Source organism: Colletotrichum fructicola (genome assembly GCF_000319635.2).
Source record: "Colletotrichum fructicola Nara gc5 chromosome Unknown KSG_Nara_v1_contig10, whole genome shotgun sequence".
NCBI classification, from domain to species: Eukaryota; Fungi; Ascomycota; class Sordariomycetes; order Glomerellales; family Glomerellaceae; genus Colletotrichum; species Colletotrichum fructicola.
This window is the reverse complement of record NW_027094060.1, coordinates 2,244,824-2,267,967: the sequence shown is the minus strand read 5'-3', so window position 1 is coordinate 2,267,967 and position 23,144 is coordinate 2,244,824. Positions and strand designations below refer to the sequence as shown.

The window sequence follows — 23,144 nt, the reverse complement described above, 5'->3', positions numbered from 1 at the left end:
CTCGTCGATGGAAGTGCGCAAGGTTTCCCTCGCCAGCCTTTTTGCGAGTCGAAGAGAGTTCTGTAAATTCGTCTGGGACGAAAAAGGGGCTAAACACCTCACCCCACCCTCCGCAACACCTCCCCATAAAAATTACTTCAACCTTTACTGCGGATATATGGATACGACGTTGTTCTCTTGAGCTAGCTCACGATATAAATATGAAAAGCTTAGTGAGAAGGACTTTTGTGCTTCTTGATACCAGTAAGAAAACCCAACTGCTGTTTCAGTCATGCTGCATTGACATTGTTCCTCAATGTCCCCAGAAACACAACGGCGGCGTGGGAGGTGTACAAGCACAAAGTGACCATCAGCCCACCAATCGGCGATATCGACTGCCACCGATGAGAAAGCTCAAAAATATGCGGCCTTCTCATCGTCAGTAGAAAGTCCGCACAGTAGATAAGTGCACAGGCCCAAAAGAACAGAAACTGTCTCCATCCTCGGGGCGTAGTCTTTGCGGGATATTCCCCTTCCATCCACAGGCCCAATCGAATGGTTGTTGCGCAAGCGCAAGGGTAGCTGATGAACAGATTGCAGACGAAGTTGAGGTCGCTTATCCAGAGATCGTACAGCGTCAGGCCTGGCTGGAAGTAATTGTTGAAGACAAACGACGCTGCAAAGGCCATCATCACTGCTGCTAGCAGCCCCAGAAACGGGAAGGCTGCACAGACAGGCAGCCAGGAAGCGCACCTGTAATCTTCAAGATGCGGGATAGCCTGATGGAAAGCCTCGTCGGCGTCGTACGATCCCGCATGAGAGTCGGCGATGTTCTCTTTGGGCCCCGCATTCTTCGATGGTATTTTCATACTCCCTTGTTCGAACGATGTGACGAGACTGGGAGCTACCGTCGTACCGGATATAGCGGCCTCATTGAGCCCACTATCCGAATAGACTTCATGTTGTCGGGGCTGAGAGTCTGCAGGGTCCGGCTTGGTGATGTGATGACCAAAAGTGCCGAATATCGTGAAGACCGGGCCGAATAGGAGGATTACAGGCAGTATTTGCCCAAAGGTCCACTGGTTCTCGGCCTCAGCTAGCGTGAGCTGATCTTCGTCGACGGCGGTCACAATGAGGCCAAGAAGCTCATTGCGGGTACCAAGAACCTTGATAGTTCCCCAGACTAGGATCACGCAGAGCCAGTAGACCTAGACATTGAAATAACTGTCAGTCAAGTCATGCCTAATTTCTCGGAATGGCTTCTGATTTGACACACCTCAAACAGGGATGAGCTGAAAAAGTCAGACGTAAGCCTGACCATAAAGAATCCTGCCAAAGCAGGCTTGAAGATGAGTTCAATCTTGAGGAGTTTTCCGCGTTCCGATGATGCCGGTGTGTTTGCAAAGTCTGTCAAAAGTCTTCTTACGCGACGACTCGTCGGTTGTCTGACATTGAGCTTGAACGTCCTAGACAACGGGTGGAGCAACTTCATAGATCGGGTACCAAAGCCGAGGACAAGCAAGACCATGGAATACACCATAGCCTGATATGCGGGTGTACGTTCCAGCTGCATCTCCGGGAAGTCGCTTTGGCTCAAGGTTTCCTTGAATCTCCAGAAGCCATACTTCAGGTCAAAATAGCAGACAGCTGGCGAGGAAAAGTTCCTGTTCCGCAGGCTGAAGAATCCAGTGGGTACGATGCCCACTAAGAGAAGGATCAGGAGAAGGGACATAAGTGAGAATCGGAGATGCTTCGACCAGACGTAGGTGTTAAGATGAGTCCGCAGAACCTCTAGTCCAGAAAGATGGGTGACAGTAGAAAACCACGCTAGGAAGACGGCTATTTGCCAGTGAATAGCGTCCAGACCACATCGCAAAAGGACAAATCCACTGATGAGAATTCCGAGGCCGGTGACGACTTGCACATCGCAGAGCATGATAATTGACTGTTCGGTTTGTTAGCTATCACTGATCAGTAGTATTATGATACATTGTTAACGAGTTTTGATATCCGGGCAGATACTGAATATACGACGATAACGACGATAACAACAATACCAATAGCGACAGAGAGAAGAATAGGAACAGCAGCGATAGCAGTAAAAGTTGATCGAGATAGAGTGAACTATTAGACGGGCTAATTTAGGTAGGTAGTTATCCGCCCGTATAGCAAAACTCTTGTCAATAGGAGATCAGACTCAAGCTATTTACCTCATCAAATGCCATTCGAAGGCGTGCGCAGGTGTCATCCGTAAACACCAACGGTCCTTTCCGTACCCACCTGAGGAACCGCTCATCAATCGGATTTGGCCGCCACAGCTCTCTGTTGATGTTCTCGTTCTTTGAGTTCCCGCTTTGAAAGGGGCAATCCGTGGGGTCATATGCGAGGAAATAGTTGCCAATGACCAATAGCAGTACAAGATAGGCTGTTCCCATAAAGCCAATCAGAACCTAAAGGGCATTAGCACTTCAGACCATATACCTTAAGATTGCATAGTCTACCTACACCATTGCCCGAGATGTCGGGATATGCTTGAATTGAAGTCTCTGACAGGTTGTAGCAATCGATGACTGGGCAAAAGTCATTGGCTCCGTTGTCAGTCATGGTTGTCGCTTGGCATTCTAAACTTTTCGCCGGCGGTACGTTTAGAATGGAAGTACGATAAGTTTTGTTTAATGGCCCAAGTTGGAAACGACTTGAAATGCGCGAGGAAAGTAGTGAGGGCTTGCTTGATCAAGATATCGAAGGTTGGAAAGATGGCTTATGCCTCTTAAACACCCATTGCCAAGGAGTCGCATTGCGGCTGGCGTTGTCGCCTGCAGGGCATCCTGCAGTCAGCATTGCCTGAGAGGGCTGAGCCAAGGGGTTTGTTTGCTAGACATTGTCTCGCAAACGGTGATGACTGGTAAGCTCGCTTAGCTGCGAATGACGACAGTCACTTGACGGAAAAGGCGAAAGAAAGTTCAAGCTCGATTGGAAGTTTTAACTTTTGCTCCTGGATCTGCTGGGAACTGACTGATAGTTCGTCTAGGGAGGATTAGAACAGTGCTGGCGAATGCGATACCGTAGTTTTTACTCAGATGCCCTGTAACAACAGTTATACGGTGAATCGCGCGGCGATCCCCAGTGAGTGAGGAATGTTTGCTCCATGTTCTCTCGCTTGCGTTGTTGTGCCACGATCCTACATCATGCCCCTTGCTAGGCATACTGGCATCCTCTCGGTCAGTCCGTCCATCACGCATCACGTCCGCAATATTGACGTACAATTGGTTCATCATCCAAGAATTCCACCTTCTCTTCTTCCAAATAATGATGTCATTTTAAAGTACGTTTTTTGGTCTTGTCTCCATGCATCAGCGACCGAAGAATTCGAGATTATCCTCCCAAGTGGTATCGGAATCGTACAAGTTCGTGCGCTGTTCATAAATCCAAACTCCAAGCGCCAGCCCGCGGAAACAGGTCATTTCAGAACAAACTCCTCAAGATCGACTCCCCCAAAAAGTTCAAATCGAAATACCCGGAAAATCCATCACTTATGCCGCTGCAAAACCGGTGTCATCCCAACGACCTTCAAGGCCTCAAGTCATGCAGATGACCCGCCGGATGGATCCCCACCTCCCGAAGCGCTGGCTCCACTGTCGGGCGCGTTGCTGCTCGCACCCGCATCGCTTGGCCCCCCGGCCTCAGCACCAGAGAAGGCGCCAGCGACGGTCGCGTAGCCTAGTGTGCTGTCGAAATTGTAGTAGGAGCCAGCGTGCTCGCCGGAGAGGCGGGACGGGTCGCCGCTGTCGCTGGCTGCAGATTTCTTTGCGAGTTCTTCATCCGACTTTTGGTGTCTCGGTTCGAACTTGAGCTCCTCCTTGTCCCAGTCCTTGAAGACGGGGTCGTCCAGTGTGAGCGCTCTCGATCGACCTTCCCAAGTCTGACGTTGCTTCTTGGCCTTGAATGGGTTTCGCATCGTAAGTTGTGGTGGATTAAATGGCGGTAGATTTGCGTCTTCGGCGTGGGCTGTTTCGCGGTGCGTTGTCTTTTCGCTGTGATGATGGCACTCTCTTTCGCCTTTCAAAGATTCGTGAGAGAAGGAGGAAAACTAGACAAAAGTGAAACGGCGCCGTTGGATTAATATGTGCTAACCGCCAGCCTGAAGCATGAACAGCTGATATCAGCTAGCCGGGGGTGGCTGAGCAATTTTGACAGCGCCGTGCCGCAAACTTTCAGGGTCCAACATGAGAAGATATGCCCCAATAACGCCATGAGGGTCAGCAAATGGCGCCCGATTGATAGCTGAGCCCACACCCACGTGCGCTTCGCATTGCGAAAGGTCCAATCAAGCACCGGAACCCCGGACAATTCGTGATCGGTGCCTAGAGAGAGACGATAAGCCAGCCGGGGTCTCACTGGTCACGCGTAGGGCTAACGAAGGGTATCCCTGCTTCAGCTAGGCGGAGCTTGGCATAGCCCGGCCACTTCGGGGGAGGCAGCCCGCAGCTTTGGGGGAGGTTGGCGGCATGGTTTGATTGCGTCCATGCCGTTGGTGGCAGGTTTGAGATTCGGCTTGACTGTTGGAAATAAGATGAATTTCGTTGAGCAGGCCAACCCCATTGTGGCACGACGCTCCTCACCATTCACGAGTCTAATGATCCTTCGCGATGCATCGGCGCTTCATGGTCTCGAATCAATGCTGAAGAGCATGTAATCGTGACGTTTTGTGATCATGATGAATCACTCTTGAGGAGAGTGATTGGATACTGTGCGAGTCATCAAGCCGGAGACCGACCCAAACTGGGACCAATGTCTGTTCACAACTCCGCTATCACAAAGTAAGCTTAAATGCGCTCCGACAACTTACCCAAGTGGAGGTCGCGAAGAGGCTTGGTTAGCGATGGGGTGTGGTCACAACTGAGATCCACGTTTATTGTAACTCAAGATCCGGGGCAATGATCGAGATGAAACATGGCACGGATCTAATTGCAATACGGCACCAAATTTAGGCGCTCCTTAGACTCAACGGATGGGAGAGAGCCCAGAGGCGGTGACTAGCTACATATACAATGGCTTTCACATGATGATTTGTGGAGAACCGCGATGTTCCAAAAGCCTTGGTTTAATCTGCTAAAGGAATGTAGAAATTGGTCGCGTCTGCAGTTGACTCCGCGAAAATTCCTTCGCGGATTCTGACCCGAGCCGGTTTTCGCCAATGGGAATCATCGCCATTGGTCGAGAGAAAGAAATTTTATGCTCAAACCACCGCCATGTCTACGCGGTGGAATATGTAAGAAATCGCAATCGTCTGAAGGAACAGTTTTAGTCTGCGCGAAGGACCGCAACGGACCAAGCAGGCATGACGAAGCTGAAGTTGTCGCCGGAAGACTCGATGCGCGAAATGACCGGAGGGGCGATGGGAGATCCGGCATGGCTGTTGGCACTATCAGGGTCGTCATTAGCCAGAACCGACAGCGTCGCAATGCCCTTTTCTGCAATCTTAATGTCCATTTGCTGCGGCTCAGCGGCGTAGTTGGCCAGCTTCACGATGTACGTCTCACCGGCGCTAACAGCGCTCCAGAAGACCGGGTCAAATCCAGAGTCAGAAGTGACCTCGTGGGTCACGTCGCCGGCGTTGTGTGCGAAGAGTTGTTGGACCCAATAGCTGGACGTGTAAACGATGGCGTCAGGTGCTTGTTTGAAAGGGATCAGGTTGGGCTGCACATGTTTCCAAAAGTCAGCTTCGGCTCGGCATTTTATCCTCAATCAAGGGAGAGCAAGAGCTTACCGCCCATTGTTGGTGGTCCACAAGACTGAGCAAAGGCGCAAAGGCTACACCACGAATGAGGTCGCTGTTGCGCTCCAGTCCAAGCATGAAGACGGCCTCGGACACCGAGCCCCTCATGTCCGAATACTGCACGCTCCAGCGACCCATCTCTGCGATGATGTACTTGTTCCTGCGAGAAACATTGTCCCACTGGGCGAAGTTGACGATGTAGTTCTCAGGAATGTTGTACTCATGGTAGTCGATCCATGCGTCTTCGGGGAAAGGGTCAGACAGGCAGTTGAAGCCGGTGGCAGAGGCAATAAGCTGGAGATCCGGATACTTGGGACGGATGGCATTGTAGAATGCGGCGAATCTCTCAGGATAGCTGCTGCAGCCAAAGTCATCCTCGTTGCCAATTTCGACCCAGTTGACGGGCCATGGCTGCTCGCGTCCGTTCTTGGCTCGGAGGGCTCCCATAGGTGTCGAGGAATCGCCAAGGACGTACTTTTTCAACATAAGTGGTTAGAGCAAGTGGAAGAACAGGCTTCATGTTTTGTAGTACGTACTTCAAGCTCTTGGAGAACTTCATCCACGAAAGGTTTCAGAGCTTCACCAGTGATGTGGGTCCCGTCGAGGGAGTACCCAGAGTAGACGTCAAGGAATGGCTCAAGGCGCATGTCATCGCACCATTCAAAGTATTCATGAAGACCTGGGGTACATCAGCTATTTCTGAGTTGAACTTTGTGCGGCAGAAGCCATACATACCAAGAGCATCAGTGTTCGGGTATCCCCAGGCACCTGTGCTTTGTTAACTTGATATCCTGTTTGGAAGAGTTTCTGCTCATACCTTGATGACCAGGACGCGAAGTTATGGCACCAATCGTCTCATTCCACTTCCAGCGGTTCTCGACATTCGGCCCTTCCCTGGTCCTAGTTAGACATCGCAGGTTTCCCGCAAGAATACGGGGTGCAGGGCATACAGGTTATTGCCGCCAGGAAATCTAAGGAAAGATCCACCAATATTGTTCACCGCTTCGGCCAGTGATGGTTTGAGTCCGTTGTAGCTATATTATTAACCTTAGCCGCAGTTCTGTTTGAGTATGAACAGGACATACCGATTGTGGAAGGTGGTAGGATAGAGCTGCGGAAGCGCAAACCAGAGCGAAGAGCCGGCGGCAAGGCCCGCATCAAAGGTCATTCTGTACTCTATATCCGTCAACGACGAGAAGGTAGTCGGCTCACGTTGGTGAAACTCGGTGAACTTGTCGGTGGTGGAGTCGACGTAGAAAGTAACGTTCGCGAAGACCTCCTTGGTAGAAACACTCTGCAAGATCCAGTTCATCTGGCCTTGATAGTTGCCACGAATGAAGATGTTGTGCGAGTGAGGGCTGCCATCAACCGGAATGCCCCAGTAACCCTCATTGACGAACCCAGCCTGACCCGTGGCGCCAGCTTCGACACTGACTTTGAGTGTGTTGGGAAGAGCGTCAGAGAGGGGAACTGAAGAATCGACTTCCAGTGTGGTTCCCGAGATTGCCGAATAAGCTGCCAATCCAGGATTGTCGCCTTGAAAGCCGTTATTGCGAATGAGCTGACCATGAATACCGCCGTCGCCAGAGTAGTTGATGTCCTTGCAGGGTATGTCCATTAGTATTCTAGATGTCAAGTCGCATCAGTCAGCATAGTACACACCTCGAACATGATGCCCCACATGGTAGAGGAAGTCTCATTGCCACGATCCTGTGATACCGTCAGACTGATGGCACCGCACTGGACTGCGAGCGAGGACATCAAAAGCCCCGCCAAGGCTCTCGAAGATGTGAACAGGACCATGATGTCGGCAAATAATCAGAAAACGAGTTCTCGATCAAAGTGAAATTCCGATTGATTGTTAAAGTCTACCAAATATCTTCAGAATATTATGAGTATTTTATATGCTTGAATCATAACCATCGCGGTGTAAGTTCGGAGCCAATGACCAGCAAGCGTTTGTCGTTCAAACGGTAGCCGACGATGTATCCCACCGGCCGTCTTTAAGGATACCGTTTATGAGGTGGGATTGACTCTAGTTGCATTTCTCGTCGTGGGACGGAGAATTTGGGGATTGGGCAGGTTGTCGTACGCTGTGCCACTCGGGTAACGCACCAATGGCGCGACACACCGAGGTCATTTCCGCGACGCCGATACTATCACCGAGATGTGGTGTTCTACGAGACTAGGCGTACTTGAGCGCGTTGCATTTGGCGATCGCAATAAAATGATGAACTTGGTTCTTTCGGCACATTGAAGTCGCCAGATCTTGCGTACATCGTCGGGACCAAAGAGCAAGGCTTCACTCGGCATTACATCGACGGGGTGGCCCAAGGAGTAAGTGGCTCGCAATGCACTGAGGGCCAAGACTTTCAGGACTTAGATGCTAAATTTCAAATCTCCCGAGGCTACATTGCGACTGTCGTATAGCTCGTCAACCAAAACTCTACGATCACCGAGAAGACGATGGAAGCGCCCAGCCTTGTGATAAGATACCTGAACGGTAAACATGCGTACCTGCGGAAACGCCCACATTTAAGAGTGCCACTCATGCTATTCAGCCCCAGCTGGCAAAGGGACTGAAGATCCCGTCCACATTGAGTGATGAGCCTGAACCATGGTTCCCTTGAAGCTTGAAGGTCACAAGACTGGTTTCTCGCTACAACCTTCTATAGGGCCATTGGCTTGAGATCTCACCGCCTTCGGGCTCTATAGGAAGCGACTTACTTGGATATGAAATCTGCTATTACTAATTCCTTGCATACTATATGTCTGTGCCGCCCAGCGATGGCTTGCCAAGGCCAAATCGTGGCCGTTGTGCTTACATCCCGTCTGCATTGGGACGGACTAAGCCCAAAAAGACCGTTCGTAACCCCACAAACATGTCGCGGACTGGATTTGGAGTGATTCAGCCTACGAACGGAATCGCGAGAGTTTCGCTTGTCTTCGCAGGTTTTTGAATGCATTCACTGTCAGCGTGTTCGGGAAAAGGCTGTGCAGCGTTAAATGCGAGCCGCCGAATCGCTCGTGAGAACCATCAAAATGAGTAAAACAGTGATCTGGAATTTCACGATCAATCCTGATTCTCTCGATTTACGACTCCTGGATAATCGTCATGACTTTGAGTATCCAATGGACACGATGGTTGATCCAGTTGGGACAGCCGCTGCACTGCCAGATTCGGGTCGAATTTGGTTCTATAAAGACTATCTGTTGAGCACAACGATTTGTGAGAAGATATCTATCACCATCGCATCCCATCGCATCGCATTTTACACTCGACTTCGAATTCTAGAACACTATCGACTCTCTCGAATTCTGCCTACCGACTTCAGAAGCTTTCAACATGCGCTTGTCACTCTGGTCTGCTGCGATTTTCGCCGGCTCTTGTCTGGCACAAGGTGATCTCGCTGGGCTTCTCGCTTCGCAAGACGATCTCAGCACGTTGCTTGAGCTAGTCGGTCTTGTTGATGGCCTTGCAGAAACGCTCGCATCGGCTTCCAACATAACTATCATAGCCCCGACCAATTCCGCTTTTGCCAATGTGCCACGGGACATTCCAGAGGGCGAGGCTATTGAGCTTCGCAACGACACTATCGCTATTGCAGCCTTGCTTGCGAACCATGTTTTCAAAGGAGTTTACCCATCCAGCGTCATCACCGAAATCCCCACCTTTGCTCAGACCTTACTCAACGGTTCCTACATCACCGCTCGCCAGCCCTTCTCCAACTTCACCGGAGGTGCCTACAACGGACTCGTCAAGAACGGGAAAGATGTGTGCATCCTGCCTGGGGAGCAAACCATCTCCACGGTCACTCAAGCTGTGTGTAACATCTTCATTTACCTCCAGGCTCTCAAAGGCGCTAACGCAACGCGTAGGACATCAAACTTGGTGAAGGTATCACAATTCATAAGGTCGATACCGTGCTATCCTTTGGAGCCCCATTTCAGCTCTTCACGTTCCGAGCAGGCTACCGCGCCATGAACGCCGCTCTGGAGGCGGCTCACCTCAATTTTGCTTTCGGCGAGACTGGAGCCGATGTTCAGGGCCTCAACATTTCCGACTACACAATCTTCGTCCCAACCGATGAAGCTTTCAAGTCAATTGGTTCTGTACTTGAGACAGCGGATCTAGAGACACTTCAGCAGGTGCTTCAGTACCACATCATTCCCAACAACGTCATCTTTTCGCCGTCTCTGGGAAACGTGACAGTTCCGTCTCTTCAAGGTGCAAACCTCACTTTTACCGTGTTGCCGGACGGATCTGCCTGGGTAAACAACGCAAGAATCACGTTTCCCAACACTATTTTGTACAATGGCGTGGCTCATGTGATTGACAGGTTGGTTCACTCCAGTTACCAAAAGCTCTTCGCACTTTATGCTAACATTAGATCAGTGTTCTGAGCCCAGGAAACTTTGATCGTGCATCTCTGCAGCCGTCTAAACAGGCTTCTGAGAGAGTCGCGTTCCCAAATGCCTCCTCGGTCTCGAGCCTGCCTTTCTCTAGTGTTTCTTTTGCGACGGACCTCATGGCTTATACAACGACTCCAATTTTGCTCCAGACTGTTGCTGCTGTCGCCACCCCTTCAGCTAATGCGACCGCTACGACGAACCAGCCTGTTCCAGTTGCAACTGGGGCTGCCAGCGGATTGATGCCTGGCGCAATTCTGGTCGTTTCTGTTGCCATGGGCCTTGCTGCGCTGCTCAGCTAAATTTAAGAAGCTAATCGGGCGTCTTCACCGGTGCAATGGAACGTGCAAGAGAGTCGGTTGGAAATTGATGCATTGGAGATGGAGGTAATTAGGACGTTTTATGGAATGGCTGGTTGGTTTGCATGCGGAGGAGATCTTGATGCTGTTTTTACCTGGATTATCTTTTATGATTTTCACACCTTCATTATGCCTATTTTCATCGTTATCTGAATTATTATCACCTCCTTCGGGACTTCTTCATTATCATTTCCCTGCTAAAGTGCTATCTTGTCATAATATATCTTACACAACGGCGGCGGTGACACAGGCGGCAACGAGAAGCGACGACGACGGCAGAAGCGACGGCAATAGCAGAAGCGACAGATAATTAATTTGTTGCTTCCCTACTTAAATCTCTGATCGGATAGCAAGACTCATCTGTAGAAGTGGTAAGTGATTCGGTCTGTAGTCTAAAATCTATGTGGTATCATCGAATGCGCGTGCTCCGTCAAAGTCTATGTACAAGTGAAGTGCAGTTTCTGACGCCGTATTATGCTATCCACCCTAGTAATCGGCGTCTATGTACTCGGCGCAGATGAGGTCGCCCTTGACGTCCATCACATCGGCGATAGTCTTATTAGGGATGATGCCACCCATCCAGAGGACGTGGTTGAGGGTGGTCTCGTTGCCGGGGTCACCATCGTAGTCGGTGTAGGCCTTTGACGGGTAGAGCCAGCGGTTCTGTGTCATGATGAACTCAGGAGGGATGATCTGACCGCTCATGTCCGTCAGACGAGCGGTGAGGTTGGCCTCCTGCCACTTCTGCCAGAGGCGATCCAAGTTGGCGTGGTGCAGGAAGAAGACAGGGTCGCCAGGGCTGGCGTTCTGGTTCTCCATCTGAAAGAGCTAATGTTAGTGACTTCGATTTCGTGTAAAAGATTTAGAAAGAGACTCACGGTTCCGCCAGTAGCAAGGTGTCCACAGGAGTGAGGCGAGTCAACGTAGCAGAAGTTGGCCTCGTTGTAATTGTCCTTGGCGAAGCAGGTATCGACGTTGGTCTGGTTGGCGAACTCCCAGGCCGTCTGGTTCCATCTACGAGAAAGGCAGTACTCGTCGTAGTAGTCAACACCCCAGATCTGGTCCATGCGGAGAGTTGTGTTGGCAAAAGCACCATCGATGACGCAGTTGACGCCGTCAGTGGTGTTGACGCCGTTGGTACCGAAGCTGAACTCGTCGGACCCCCAAACAGAGGCATTCTCAATGGACCCGAGGACCTCAAGATCACGTTGCTCGTCCCAGTAGGGAAGAGCGCCCTTGTATCCACACTCGTTCTGGAGAAGCATCTCTTGTAGGCGAAGGAAAAGGCGGTGCCAGGGAAGGAAAGCACTGCGCATGTTAGCTACATACTAATTGGACGTTGAATTGTGTGCCATATACCCAACTCCGTGGATGAAGTTCGATTGCTCGACGTGGCAAGACTGCAGCTCGTCCCATCGAGAGATAGCACCAGTGATACCGCTCTTGGCTGGGGACTCCATCAAGCACTTGACGGCCTGAAGGTAGTCGGACTTCTCATCATTGGTGAGAACGTGCCTATTGAGTGTCATGGTCAGCCCTACTGACAATACAACGCTGGTATAGGTGGGTCTGATGCTACTCACCATGCCTTTCTCTGGTTAAGCGAAGTGCAAGTAGAGTTATAGTAGGTGCCGTTGCGAGCGAACGGTGATGCGCTAGCAAGCCCAAGGGCTGAAACGAAGCCGAAAAGAGTGGACGACCTCATGTTGATCAACGAAGGACGTGCAGATCTCAAACAGATCTGCAGAAGAGTTCGGACGACAAGTAAAGAGGAAACGACCCGATGGACTGGTTGACGTTCCAGCAGTTGCAACAGCGCGGCCCTGCCAGGCTCACTTATACTACGCCATCAACTCCGCCAAGACTCCAGGATTTCTTTTTCGTGGTCCAGATTCGGAGATCAATACAAAAACTGCCATGCCCCGAAACCCACTGACTACGCAAAGAATTGCGATGGACCTACGATAGGGAGCCGCGCAGCCCGCATGTTGCGCGGGACCTGTGGGAGTGCTCCATCGCGGAATATGGCGATGCTCGAGATAAAGATTGACCCATGCGCCGATTCGTCTCAAGTTGCCCATTTTATGCACGTTAGCCAGGGATCGGCAAGTTAAATTCCTATCCGTGTTCGTCCCAAGAAATTCGCAGGGCTTGAATAAGCATGGAAGGTGACCGAAACCGAGTATGAGTGGAGCTCAGATGGACCTCAGCCATCATTGAGCAAGGAAGAGACTTCTTGGCTGGACCTCCTGCCACATCTCCCACATACCGGTCCTCTGGGTCATGTCCGAGAGGGACTACCTTGGACCTGCATTTAAGCCACCTTTGTTGGCGTTTACTGATCAAATGGAGAATAAAACCGGAAAAGCCGGTCGGACAAAATTTGATGGTTTCGGCTCCCACATCGCTTCTGCTTTATTACGGGGCCAACTTCTAGACCTGTGACATCTCGACCTGGGTGGCTCCGATGGAGAAGACCGCTCTTCTTGGCTCCGCATGTGGCATCGGTGACGACTACGGCGACTTCGCCTCGGTTGTTCAACAATATGACTAGGGAACAAACGCCTTGTCGGGCATTCCATCATGAAGCCCGATTTGAAGAGCTTTCTTATCTGTCGAGATGCCTCTGACAGAGATCTTACGCCACAGCCTACCCATCCTCACAAGCGCCAGTGACCAGTGCACACGAGTCATAGTAATTTCCAGTCAACTGTAACACGTCTGATATTCGACGTTACGAGGTTTCAGCTAGAGACTTCGCCAAGTTAACATTCCCAGCATCATGTATTGTAAAGATAGCAACTAGGAATGTAAAGAAAACCCAAAAATGAAATGCGTGCGTTATCGCGAGGCTATTCCAAAAACTGTCGCCCCTGCAGGTATGACAAGTCATCGATGCCCGCAAAAGAAACGACTGTGGGTATTTCAGGGGATCGTTCAGCATTATGTAACGACACAATCGGGAGTAATCTTCAGTTCTATTCCCATCTTGGCGGACTCAACGCCTACTTGACCCAGGTGTTGAAGCCCAGGCATGTTTTCTCGACGGCAAACCGGAGTGGGGCAGCTGGCACTGAGGAAAACCGCGATATCGGAGCCGATGCTTTACGAATTAGGGTTTAGTTGGTGAAGTTTACGCACTTGTGATTTAAGTTGCCAAATAAGTTTCAGAGACACAGCGTCACCGAGAAGATAAAAGCCCGCATGCAGAAGGTTCTTGTAAGACTGGGTGCATCTAGGAGCGAACAATGGACTCAGTGACACGAAGGCAATGGACAGGAAAGTTATGCACACACCAGTCACACTCAGTGGTGCAAGATTCAAAACTTTGGTCTTCTTTGTTGCTAACGATTGAAATGGGGATCTTTTACAACAGAGATTAGACTTGCTCTGCGTCGTGGAACACCCAGATAAGTGATTACTGTCATTGGCTGTGCTCTTCACCGTAAAGCCACCACGCTGGGTGGTGTGGTCCATTGGTTGATATTCTTGGCTGTCTGATCAAAGATGACAGATCCAGACGCCAGTCCCGAAATATGTCCGAGAGGCAGAGCCCGCTGGAAATCAATCTGCGGGCTTCGGCGACCGGACGCGAGGGGTAGGACAGCAGCAACGAGTTGAAGGCGAGCTTGATTATTTCCTCGTGAGCACATTCTATGCATCCAGTGCTTTGGTTTTCTGTAAAACAGATTGTGTCTGTTAAGCTTACTATTTACCTTCATGTAGAAACAAACTGCTTTCCCAAAACATTGGCGAATTCGCTGGCTTGATTGACTAGGACATTGCGAAATGCTTAAGGTCAGTGTAAACCTCCTTCGCGTACTCCGATTTTGGAATCATCCAGGCGAGAGACTTTACTGTCGATCTCAGTGCCCTGATTATCTTATGATACGAGGAAACTTCCGGGTGATCTAGCAAGACTAGATGAACCAATGCAGCGGTGAAGGCTGCATGTATGACCATGAAGTCAGCGATACTATTAGAGTATCGTTCGCGGTATCTTTTGAGAAGTGCAGTTATTGTTGAGGCAGACTCCAAACAGTGGTTGTTGGCAAGCTCACGCTCAGCACTAGTCTGCTTCAAAGATGGGCGATGTAGAAGGATCACGCCGGAGTGGTAGCATAAGCTTTCTTAGATGTCAGTTATGAATCGAGTTGTCTTATTCACAATCGGACTGACTGGAGTGAAATTAAACTAGGTGGGCACTCTGGAAGATTTGTGGCTCGAAGAGAGGCTGGTAAAGCTTGAGCCATGAAACATATCGAAGATTACCCGCTGATATTGCTTCCTCCGTCGAGGCAGGGCACGCAAAAGAATATCTGATCTATATATAAAGAATAAATAACGCATATATATCATGCGCAGTGACACCAACATCGTTGCTTTCCTTGAGGGTTCTCTCAACATTATGGACGGGACACTGGACGGAAACATCGCAAGCAGCCATCAACACAGCACGCCCCTGAAGAATTGCCAGGCGTCTAACACACAGTGATTTTAGCCCATGAACGATTCTGAGCTCCGGTATTTACTCACCTGTCTAAGAAGAAACAAGCCCAAAACGTCGTGTGTCTATCTATGTTGTCGGAAGTCTGTCGCATGTAAGGCCCATCGTGCAATGAAGCTTGGTCGACATGAAGACCCATAAGCTTTGCCGCATTGCAAGCAATCCCTAGGCGTTTTCATTAAGCGTGGACGTGAGGGAATGCAGAATCTCGCATGGCAACATACCTAGGAAAACACCTGCTGACTCAAGCTTTCCTTGCAAGATAGCCAAGTATGACCGGAGTAGAAAAGACTTGATGTTGGGTATGCAAACGTGCTCGATCTCACCCCCACTCAGTTCAGTGAAACGACTCGAGAATGCGAGGTTGACTTGATGCTGTCGCTCAGGATCGCTGTCTGAGAGACAGAAAAAAGCCCAAACACCTAGCACACTTACTTTGAGTAGCAGATTGGTTGCTGCGGACTATTGAAGCTCGGCGGGTGAAGAGAACAGCGGAAAATGGGAGTGAACGTGATCCCAGTAACTCCTTAGGTATTCAAGCTCTGTTGGTAGCCATTCTGTACAGCTTTAATGAGCGACTTTTCCGGCTATCGAAGGTCGCATCGTCCCGCATGTGGGCGATAAATGGAAATTGCTAGTTGGCCAACATAGACCGTCTTTCCTGCGACTTCGTCGTGTATCAATGCACCATTCACAGAGCATATAGCCCCAAGGGCTGAAGTTGTCAGCTTCTCGTCGTCAAACTGCAGACCTAAGACACTGGAGTTCAGAGACTCAAGAGGCCGTTCGAGCCTCACTGCTTGATGGTCTTCGAAGCTGAGGGGAACAGAAACGCCATAATGTGTATCCAATGTTGGATCTCCCGTTACCTCAAATCCGAGTGACGCACTAGCTTGCGCTTTTCTGAGCTGAGATTCCAAAAAGGCGATTCTGTTGTTCAAAGCACTGAATTCGTATTCCGTGTGTCGTGACTTGCGTCCATCAAGTCGACTGTAGTTGCAGTTTCGATCAAGTCGAGCGCATGTAGCGCACTGCGGTTTGGCGCCATCGCATTTGATCCTTCCTGTCCGGCACTGATGGCATGCCATTGATACCCGTGATGTCTGGCGCCTCGTTCGCGGCAATGAATTGGACGACATGATGAGCTGCGTATAATTCCTCAAGAAATTGGAATTCTCCATCGATACTAAGGGCGAAGATTAGATTTGGACAAGTTCTTAGATAGAATTCCTTGAGTACCTAGCTGGAGTATGAGCATCCATGTGCGAAACCCACTAGGTATGCCTTTCATGACGAGCGGGGCCGATAAGACATACGAAGTTCTACCAATGAAATGCAGCAACCATATCATAGGAAAATATATTCCGCTCAATCACCATGAGCGCCTTGGACAAAAGAGACAAACTTGTTAGCCGTGGGTATCTCCTTTGATATGATTACGCAAGCTCTTATCCTATAAGGGCGATAGGGATAATAAGGACAACGGAGACGACGTGGATGACGGGGTACGAAGGGAATAATGAGGACGACGAGGACAAGGAAATCGACCGAGACAACTGGTACGATCGGGGTGATTGGCACAATGGAGGCTCCAAGATTTCTGAAATACGAGCAGCATTAACAATATCGAGGAAAGTAGAGCAATGAGAGTATAAACAGCGCGAAATGTTCAGGATGAGCGACTAATCCAATCCAACTGAGTTAGAAAGGCTTGTACAGTCAATGATAAGCTGAATGTATGGATACTGCATATAACATTTACGGAGGTCATCAAGTGCGACTTGTACCACTTAAATAAGGATAAGCTGTTGCATAATTGTCTTAATCATAGAGCCCGTCGATTTGTTCCAAAGTCTTTCCCGCGGTTTCAGGCATCCAAAAGTAACAAATGAGAGCAACCATAACGCTCAAACCACATATCATGAAAAGGGATTGATACCCAATGGCAGCAAAAAGGTAAGGACTGATCATGCTGGCAAAGAAAGAGCCAATTCCAAGACCAACTATACCCACGGAACTGCCTTTGGCCCTAGATTGAGCAGGGAAGATTTCGGAAGGATACGCAAAAGGGCACCAGACTGTTCGGAAATCTCAACTGTCAGCTCATGTTTCACAAGAAGTGACGGATCCGATAGAAGGACATACGCCATGTTGCGCCAAAAATGGCATCCCAGAGGAACACCAAAGCAACTGTTGCCGAGCCATAGGATTTAGCTAGTGCCGGATTTGTGTGTGTGTACTTGTTGACGAAGTAGCCGCACATGCCAATCAGAGCCAGAACGACGGCCCCAATGGCTGAAACACCAATCATGGCTTTACGGCGACCTATAGTGTCGGAAAGCAAGGCGCCAGGAAGACCAAAGGCCGCTTGAGTGATAATACCCATTCCTGCAAGAAGTGCTGCTAGCTCGGACGACCATCCACCAGTCTCGAATATTTGGATACCGTATCCAGAGACAAACCCCGAACCGACCATTGCTTGTGTCGCGAACTGTATGAAAATTGCCGACCAAGTCCGTCGAGCCGTTTTCAGATCGTCTGGAGCCGTCAACATAGCCCAATAGCTTGCCGACGAATTGTTTAGACGTTCCGTCTCTATCGCCTGTGCAATCGAAAGAAGTTCGGACTCCACAGTCTCCTCAAGCTCAATGGGATCTTCGATGGACTTGACACTCCGGAGACCATCCCGGGCTGCATTGATGAGGCCGACTTTGACGAGCCAGCGTGGCGATTCAGGCAGGAAACACACCATAGACAGGACAGTGATGACGTAAATCAGCTGAAATGACATCGGCAGCTTCCAGACTATCTCGCCTGTAGTGTGCTTGGCCAAACCATACGGGATGAAGTAAGCGATGGCCGCGCCTGTAGCAGCGCAGCACATCAAAATGCCCATTGTACGGCCTCGGTGGCGATGATCAGCGCTTTCAGCTGACCAGTTCAGTCCCACAGAATCGAAGGATCCCGTAGTGCATCCGTTGAGGAAACGAAGAGCCAGAGCCCATGGGAAGCTCTGCAGAGATGCAAACGTTGGAATGATGGCAACCGCGAAGATGCCAGTAAAGACAATGGCACGTCGGCGGCCAACGCGATCTGAGAACGAACCAACGAGAAGGGCGCCGAGGATGACACCAATCCAGTAGACGCAGTTGACCAGGCCGATGAGGAGCTGAGTATAATTGCTTCCGTCTGTGAGTCCGACAACTTGGAGGTACGAGTCTAAACCGGAAATGCTGCCCATGAGTGCGAGATCTATAATTAGTGTCAGCTGTATGTGATCTCCGCAGAGGCTAATAGAACAAGCAGTGAATGGTGCCAAGGCTAAGAAAGATGATGACAGTTATAACGTACTGTATCCTGAAAGTGACATGATGCAGCATCCGCAAGCAACTACGCCAATTCTCGAGGCCTTAGGAGGCAGCCCAACGAAACGGTACGTCGGGGATGGCCCTGGCATGTATCGAGTCCATGCTGGAACGCCGTTCGGTATTGCGTCTGTCTGTCCCAGGACAAAGTCGCCAGAGTCGCCAGGGGTGCCAGATGAAACAATTTTGCTCTTCATCGCAGTTGAATAATCAAGACAACTAGTACAAAGGCCTGTGTAATTTTCGATTGAGACGGGACTGGTGGCGTCGCATGGGTCAAATGCAGCGGGTGGCCTTTGCCCTTTTTCATAATGCTGGGTCGCCTGTTGCTTCCATACCAGAGTAAATATTACTCATGGGAGTTTACATAGACAGCAGTGTTCTAAGAGAGCGTGCACTCCCTCATTTGCGTGATAGCAAGCGGAGTCTATTTCGCGGATCGGGCAAACTTTCTGCACTTGGAAATAACGCCAGGGTAATACCGAAATGAATCTGGTAAGACGAAAGGGGAAAGTAGCTTATCGGAAGCTCCTTCAGTGCATTTCACATATCAGAATTCCCGCTTTCCAGATGGATGGAGGATCCGTCAGGTTGGGTAGGCCTGTGGGTCCCAGTCATGATACCAACCGGAAGTTTATATACGGATACCGATATACCGATCAGACCGTCAAATCATCATTGACACTAGAGACCAAAACAATGTGTCAGAATTTTACAGGAGATCAGGACGTAAATTACGTGCGCCGTATCAATATCCCCGGTTGGAATCGTGGGTTTGGCTGCACTGACCAGTTCAACACCTCTTTATTACTTTAGCCATTGCGAGCAACTGAAAACTGGCTAAAAGTCAATACCATCATCATAAGTCCGCAACCATGAACGCCTAGTCAAATAGAACCCACTATAGCTGGAAAACGTCAAAAAGCCTCTTCCTTTTACTTGAAACATGAACAGCCACGTGTATGGAGACCCCAACGACCCTGTCAAAGTCGCAGTCGTGCAAGCCGAGCCTTGTTGGTAGGTGATGGACCGGCCATGTCTTCATCGCATCTTCGGCAATTCTGTGTATCCTTTAATACTAACAGCCGTTTTTCTTTGCCAGGTTCGATGTCGAAGCTGCAACTGTCAAGACCTGCGAACTCATAACCGAAGCGGGCGTGAACGGTGCGAAGCTTGTAGCGTTTCCAGAGCTCTGGATTCCCGGATACCCCAACTTCATCCATGCCAAAGCAGCCAAGGAGACTATGAATTACAACCTCAAGTATTACCGCAACTCCATCGATGTCCGGTCCGAGCACATGGAGCGCATCCGTATGGTTGCCAGAAATGCCGGCATCATGGTTGTGGTGGGCATATCGGAGCGCGACAAAGGCAGTCTGTACATGGCCCAGACCTTCATAGGCCCAGATGGAGACGTGCTTCTCCACAGAAGGAAGTTTAAGCCCACTGCTCAGGAACGAATCCTATTTGGTGACGCAGTAAGTGGTAACTACAGCCGCAGCAAGCCTTTGTGCTGACCTCGTCGTGCCCAGAGTCGGGTGACTGCACGACGAATGTAGTTCAGACGCCCATCGGCCGAATCGGTGCCCTTCAATGCTTTGAGCACCTGCAACCTCTTCTAAAGTACAATACCTACTTTCAAGGAGAACAGATTCATGTTGCCTCGTGGCCAAATCTCTTCCCTCCTGTCGGCAAAATGCCCTTCTTCAATACCGTCGAGTCGTGTATGATGGCTACCCACACCCTCGCCGTGGCAGGCGCAACATTCGTTCTACTCGCCTCATCAACGCAGACAGAGAAAGGGCTTGTAGCCAACAGGCTTGTGGATGAGAGTGAACATGCCGGTCAAGGGGAAAAGCCCCACACGGCGGTCGTAGGTGGTGGATTTTCCGACATCATCGCTCCCGATGGTCGCACGCTGGTGAAGGCACCTAGCCCCACGTTTGAGGGTCTCCTCTATGGAGAGCTCGAATTTGATGAGATCTACATCGCAAAGAGTATTGTCGACACGGTGGGGCAATACTCACGCCCTGATCTTTTCACTCTACAGGTCAGGGGCAAACTCAGGCGCCAATGCGAGTACGACGAAACAAGCAATGTCGATCATGTATCGAGGTTTCCCGATCTCCCGATAGGATAAGAAGAATTAGGAATTGGTGGAAAGCACTAGTGTCAATTTTATATTTGATACATGAAGACTAGTATTGTTTTAAGGACGAAACCTTACTTGCTTGTGACTGTTTTAACTGCTTTTGGGACATCAAACACTTTGCCAGGATTCATGATCCATCTAATTACCGTCAAAGTCAGATTTAATTTAATACGCCAGACGTTAAAGTCAAACCAAATGTGCAAGCTTGTGATCGAGTGGACTCACTTGGGATCTACAGAGCTCTTCAGAGCTCTCATCAGGTCAATCGTGTCGACACCTAGCTCATTCAAGAGGCATTCCTTAGACAGTATCAATACACTGTTTATGTGTGGGTAGAGAAGAATGACAAACCTTCTTTCCGATTCCAATACCATGTTCTCCCTACACATGTGTTAGTGCTTGGTCTCAATCGCGGGCTTGATGAATAAGAAATGATTGGACGGTGCTTACCGAAACTGTACCTCCAAGCTCCACAGCTCGATCCATCATCTTGTGCACGCAGCCTTCCACAGCCTGGACGTGCTCCTCATTCTTTGCATCGTACATAACGGCTTGGTGGAAATTTCCGTCTCCGACGTGCCCGACGATACTAGCAAAAACTCCAAGTTCGTCGGATTCTTGCTTGGAAATATCTGTGAAGGGCATGCTCAGTATCGCGTCCCCCTTCCAGATTGTCGGACGTACCAATCAGTCCTGCAAGCTTAGATATAGGAACTGCAACATCAGTTGACCAAATGTTGAAACCTTGAGGCTTGATCGACGTCATGGTCCACAACGCCTCCTTCCTTCCCGACCATAGATCGATTTCTTCTTGCTTGTTTGCGGCAAACAATACCTTGCTCGGGCTGAATGGTTCTATGACGGACTTAACGGAAGCAATATCGCCATGAACCCCCTCTTTGGTGCCAGAGAATCTGGGTCAAGGCTGCCATTAGTAGAGTTCTTGAAGTTTCGGTCCATATGACAGCAACTCACTTCAGAAAAAGCGTGGGGTTTTCCGGAAATTGCCAACGTCGTACTGCCGCACTGCCATGTTTGTTCAACACCCCCATCTGCACGTCATCCATGAGCTCCAAAGCAGCCAGCTGTATCCCTGAACGTATCAGCTTAGAGGCGGCAGTGGCAGCATTGCTGATTGAAGGGAATGAGACGACGGCGACGCCTGTCTCCTGCGGTAATACAGCTAGTTTACATGTAATTTCGGTGATCATGCCGAGTGTGCCCTCTGCTCCAACGAACAAAGAAGTGAGGTTGTAGCCAGCAGAAGACTTTCTCGGCCTCTGTCTGGTCTTAATGATACGGCTGTCAGGTAGCACAACTGTAACGTTGATGACCCAGTCTTTCATCGTACCGTATCGGAATGCATTGGTACCGCTGCGACTTCGTTAGATGGAAAAGTATGTCTTGATGTTAACAACACACCTGCAATTCGTCGAGACCATACCACCGATCGTCGCTGTTGGGGATGGATCCATTGGCAGGAACAGACCGGAGCTTTGGATGCGGTTATTGAGATCTACCCAGTTGACACCAGGCTGAACTACCACGTCCATGCTGCACTGTGTTAGGAACCATTTTGGTCAAGATGTGTGGGGGCTGCTCGCAGACTCTTCTGGATGGAACGCGACGACTTCGTCCATGAACGTGAAGTCTATGCAAATACCGCTATAAGGCGATGAAAAGTTTCCTTCGACCGACGAACCGGCCCCGAATGGTACTAAACGGTCAGTCAGGAAAGACCATCTGGACTGATGGGGCCCGTACCCATAGGAACGCTGTGCTTGTAGCAAACTTTGGCGATCTCAGATACATCTTGAGTGTTATTCGGATACACGATGGCAACAGGCCGACCCGATGAGTTGGAAGTGGACCAATCTGAGTGGCCATGCGCTTCGATAACATCTTCGTCAAAGCTGACAGCTCCGGAACCCAAAATGGTTTCAATCTCTTTTGCTGCCTTTAGAACGTTTAGCCATAGGAGGCTTATATCTTGGCCACCTGAATGACAAACAGAAAATCGACTGCATACCTGGAGCATAGTTGCGCTGTTTGCATATTGAATCTCAACTGGTGCAGCAGATGGGCTCCAGACCTGATGGAGACCCCAGCCAAATGTCGTGGCACCGATGGCTAGCCCATAGTAAAATGAGGGGTTCGAGTAGAACGCATGCCTTGTAACAGGGGAGGTGGCGATGGTCTGGAGGTAACGCGGATAGCGCCGCCGACCAGCCAATTGAGCGGTATTTTTCGTCTTCAAGGCGGTGCCAGACCGCGATCTTAGTCTAAATGGGCAGCGAAGCATGTTCAAAGATGACTGGAAGACAGTGACGGGGAATTGGCGACACAGATGATGGTCGAAGACGAGCAATGAGGGGTATCTACGGTAAGGTACGTCAAGTACGCTTCCGACCGTTTTAACAGAACCCCACAACACAGCCTATCACCAGATAGCCGGGGTACGTCGGATATACCTTGAACGACGGGAAATACTAAGCGACGGAGAAAACACAACGGCACTAGCTCTGTGATGACACGATAGGATCGGAACTCGGGATCGTCAAATCGACCACATGCATGGCATTCTAAACGACGG

General features: G+C 50.0%; 10 protein-coding genes across 10 annotated transcripts; 2 read left to right on the top strand and 8 right to left on the bottom strand.

The window, feature by feature from the left end:
- Positions 1 to 616: 616 nt before the first annotated feature.
- Positions 617 to 2,583, bottom strand: CGGC5_v016139 (uncharacterized protein; the record flags this gene model as incomplete). The annotated part of the gene is made up of 5 exons (XM_066153468.1): positions 617 to 626; positions 733 to 1,187; positions 1,256 to 1,924; positions 2,190 to 2,429; positions 2,485 to 2,583. The coding sequence occupies 5 exons, from the start codon at positions 2,581 to 2,583 to the stop codon at positions 617 to 619; spliced, it is 1,473 nt and encodes a 490-aa protein (XP_066007228.1).
- Positions 2,584 to 2,914: 331 nt separating this feature from the next.
- On the bottom strand, positions 2,915 to 3,443 carry CGGC5_v016138 (uncharacterized protein; the record flags this gene model as incomplete). Its single annotated transcript, XM_032024679.2, has 5 exons — positions 2,915 to 3,006; positions 3,056 to 3,186; positions 3,244 to 3,278; positions 3,309 to 3,318; positions 3,385 to 3,443. 5 exons carry the CDS (start codon positions 3,441 to 3,443, stop codon positions 2,915 to 2,917), a joined length of 327 nt encoding a protein of 108 aa, XP_031878730.2.
- A 119-nt stretch (positions 3,444 to 3,562) lies between these two features.
- CGGC5_v016137 (uncharacterized protein) lies at positions 3,563 to 3,937 on the bottom strand (the record flags this gene model as incomplete). Its single annotated transcript, XM_032024677.1, has 1 exon — positions 3,563 to 3,937. One exon carries the CDS (start codon positions 3,935 to 3,937, stop codon positions 3,563 to 3,565), a length of 375 nt encoding a protein of 124 aa, XP_031878703.1.
- Positions 3,938 to 5,283: 1,346 nt separating this feature from the next.
- Positions 5,284 to 7,561, bottom strand: abfA-1 (putative alpha-L-arabinofuranosidase A; the record flags this gene model as incomplete). The annotated part of the gene is made up of 8 exons (XM_032024676.2): positions 5,284 to 5,679; positions 5,750 to 6,232; positions 6,295 to 6,437; positions 6,494 to 6,526; positions 6,576 to 6,652; positions 6,709 to 6,792; positions 6,844 to 7,358; positions 7,421 to 7,561. The coding sequence occupies 8 exons, from the start codon at positions 7,559 to 7,561 to the stop codon at positions 5,284 to 5,286; spliced, it is 1,872 nt and encodes a 623-aa protein (XP_031878701.2).
- Positions 7,562 to 9,104: 1,543 nt separating this feature from the next.
- Positions 9,105 to 10,470, top strand: CGGC5_v016135 (Fasciclin-like arabinogalactan protein; the record flags this gene model as incomplete). Its single annotated transcript, XM_032024675.1, has 3 exons — positions 9,105 to 9,581; positions 9,638 to 10,098; positions 10,155 to 10,470. 3 exons carry the CDS (start codon positions 9,105 to 9,107, stop codon positions 10,468 to 10,470), a joined length of 1,254 nt encoding a protein of 417 aa, XP_031878704.1.
- A 543-nt stretch (positions 10,471 to 11,013) lies between these two features.
- Positions 11,014 to 12,232, bottom strand: ustQ-7 (Tyrosinase ustQ; the record flags this gene model as incomplete). The annotated part of the gene is made up of 4 exons (XM_032024674.1): positions 11,014 to 11,346; positions 11,406 to 11,835; positions 11,887 to 12,042; positions 12,111 to 12,232. The coding sequence occupies 4 exons, from the start codon at positions 12,230 to 12,232 to the stop codon at positions 11,014 to 11,016; spliced, it is 1,041 nt and encodes a 346-aa protein (XP_031878756.1).
- Positions 12,233 to 14,851: 2,619 nt separating this feature from the next.
- CGGC5_v016133 (uncharacterized protein) lies at positions 14,852 to 15,872 on the bottom strand (the record flags this gene model as incomplete). Its single annotated transcript, XM_066153467.1, has 4 exons — positions 14,852 to 15,008; positions 15,064 to 15,199; positions 15,259 to 15,425; positions 15,832 to 15,872. The coding sequence occupies 4 exons, from the start codon at positions 15,870 to 15,872 to the stop codon at positions 14,852 to 14,854; spliced, it is 501 nt and encodes a 166-aa protein (XP_066007304.1).
- A 1,272-nt stretch (positions 15,873 to 17,144) lies between these two features.
- KHT2-2 (Hexose transporter 2) lies at positions 17,145 to 18,596 on the bottom strand (the record flags this gene model as incomplete). Its single annotated transcript, XM_032024672.1, has 2 exons — positions 17,145 to 18,286; positions 18,386 to 18,596. The coding sequence occupies 2 exons, from the start codon at positions 18,594 to 18,596 to the stop codon at positions 17,145 to 17,147; spliced, it is 1,353 nt and encodes a 450-aa protein (XP_031878707.1).
- Positions 18,597 to 19,345: 749 nt separating this feature from the next.
- CGGC5_v016131 (Arylacetonitrilase) lies at positions 19,346 to 20,539 on the top strand (the record flags this gene model as incomplete). The annotated part of the gene is made up of 3 exons (XM_032024671.1): positions 19,346 to 19,416; positions 19,502 to 19,884; positions 19,932 to 20,539. 3 exons carry the CDS (start codon positions 19,346 to 19,348, stop codon positions 20,537 to 20,539), a joined length of 1,062 nt encoding a protein of 353 aa, XP_031878709.1.
- Positions 20,540 to 20,622: 83 nt separating this feature from the next.
- On the bottom strand, positions 20,623 to 22,589 carry CGGC5_v016130 (D-lactate dehydrogenase; the record flags this gene model as incomplete). Its single annotated transcript, XM_066153466.1, has 11 exons — positions 20,623 to 20,689; positions 20,777 to 20,850; positions 20,903 to 20,932; positions 21,002 to 21,183; positions 21,236 to 21,465; positions 21,527 to 21,644; positions 21,744 to 21,925; positions 21,974 to 22,105; positions 22,160 to 22,268; positions 22,316 to 22,508; positions 22,581 to 22,589. 11 exons carry the CDS (start codon positions 22,587 to 22,589, stop codon positions 20,623 to 20,625), a joined length of 1,326 nt encoding a protein of 441 aa, XP_066007336.1.
- Between the last annotated feature and the right edge of the window lie 555 nt (positions 22,590 to 23,144).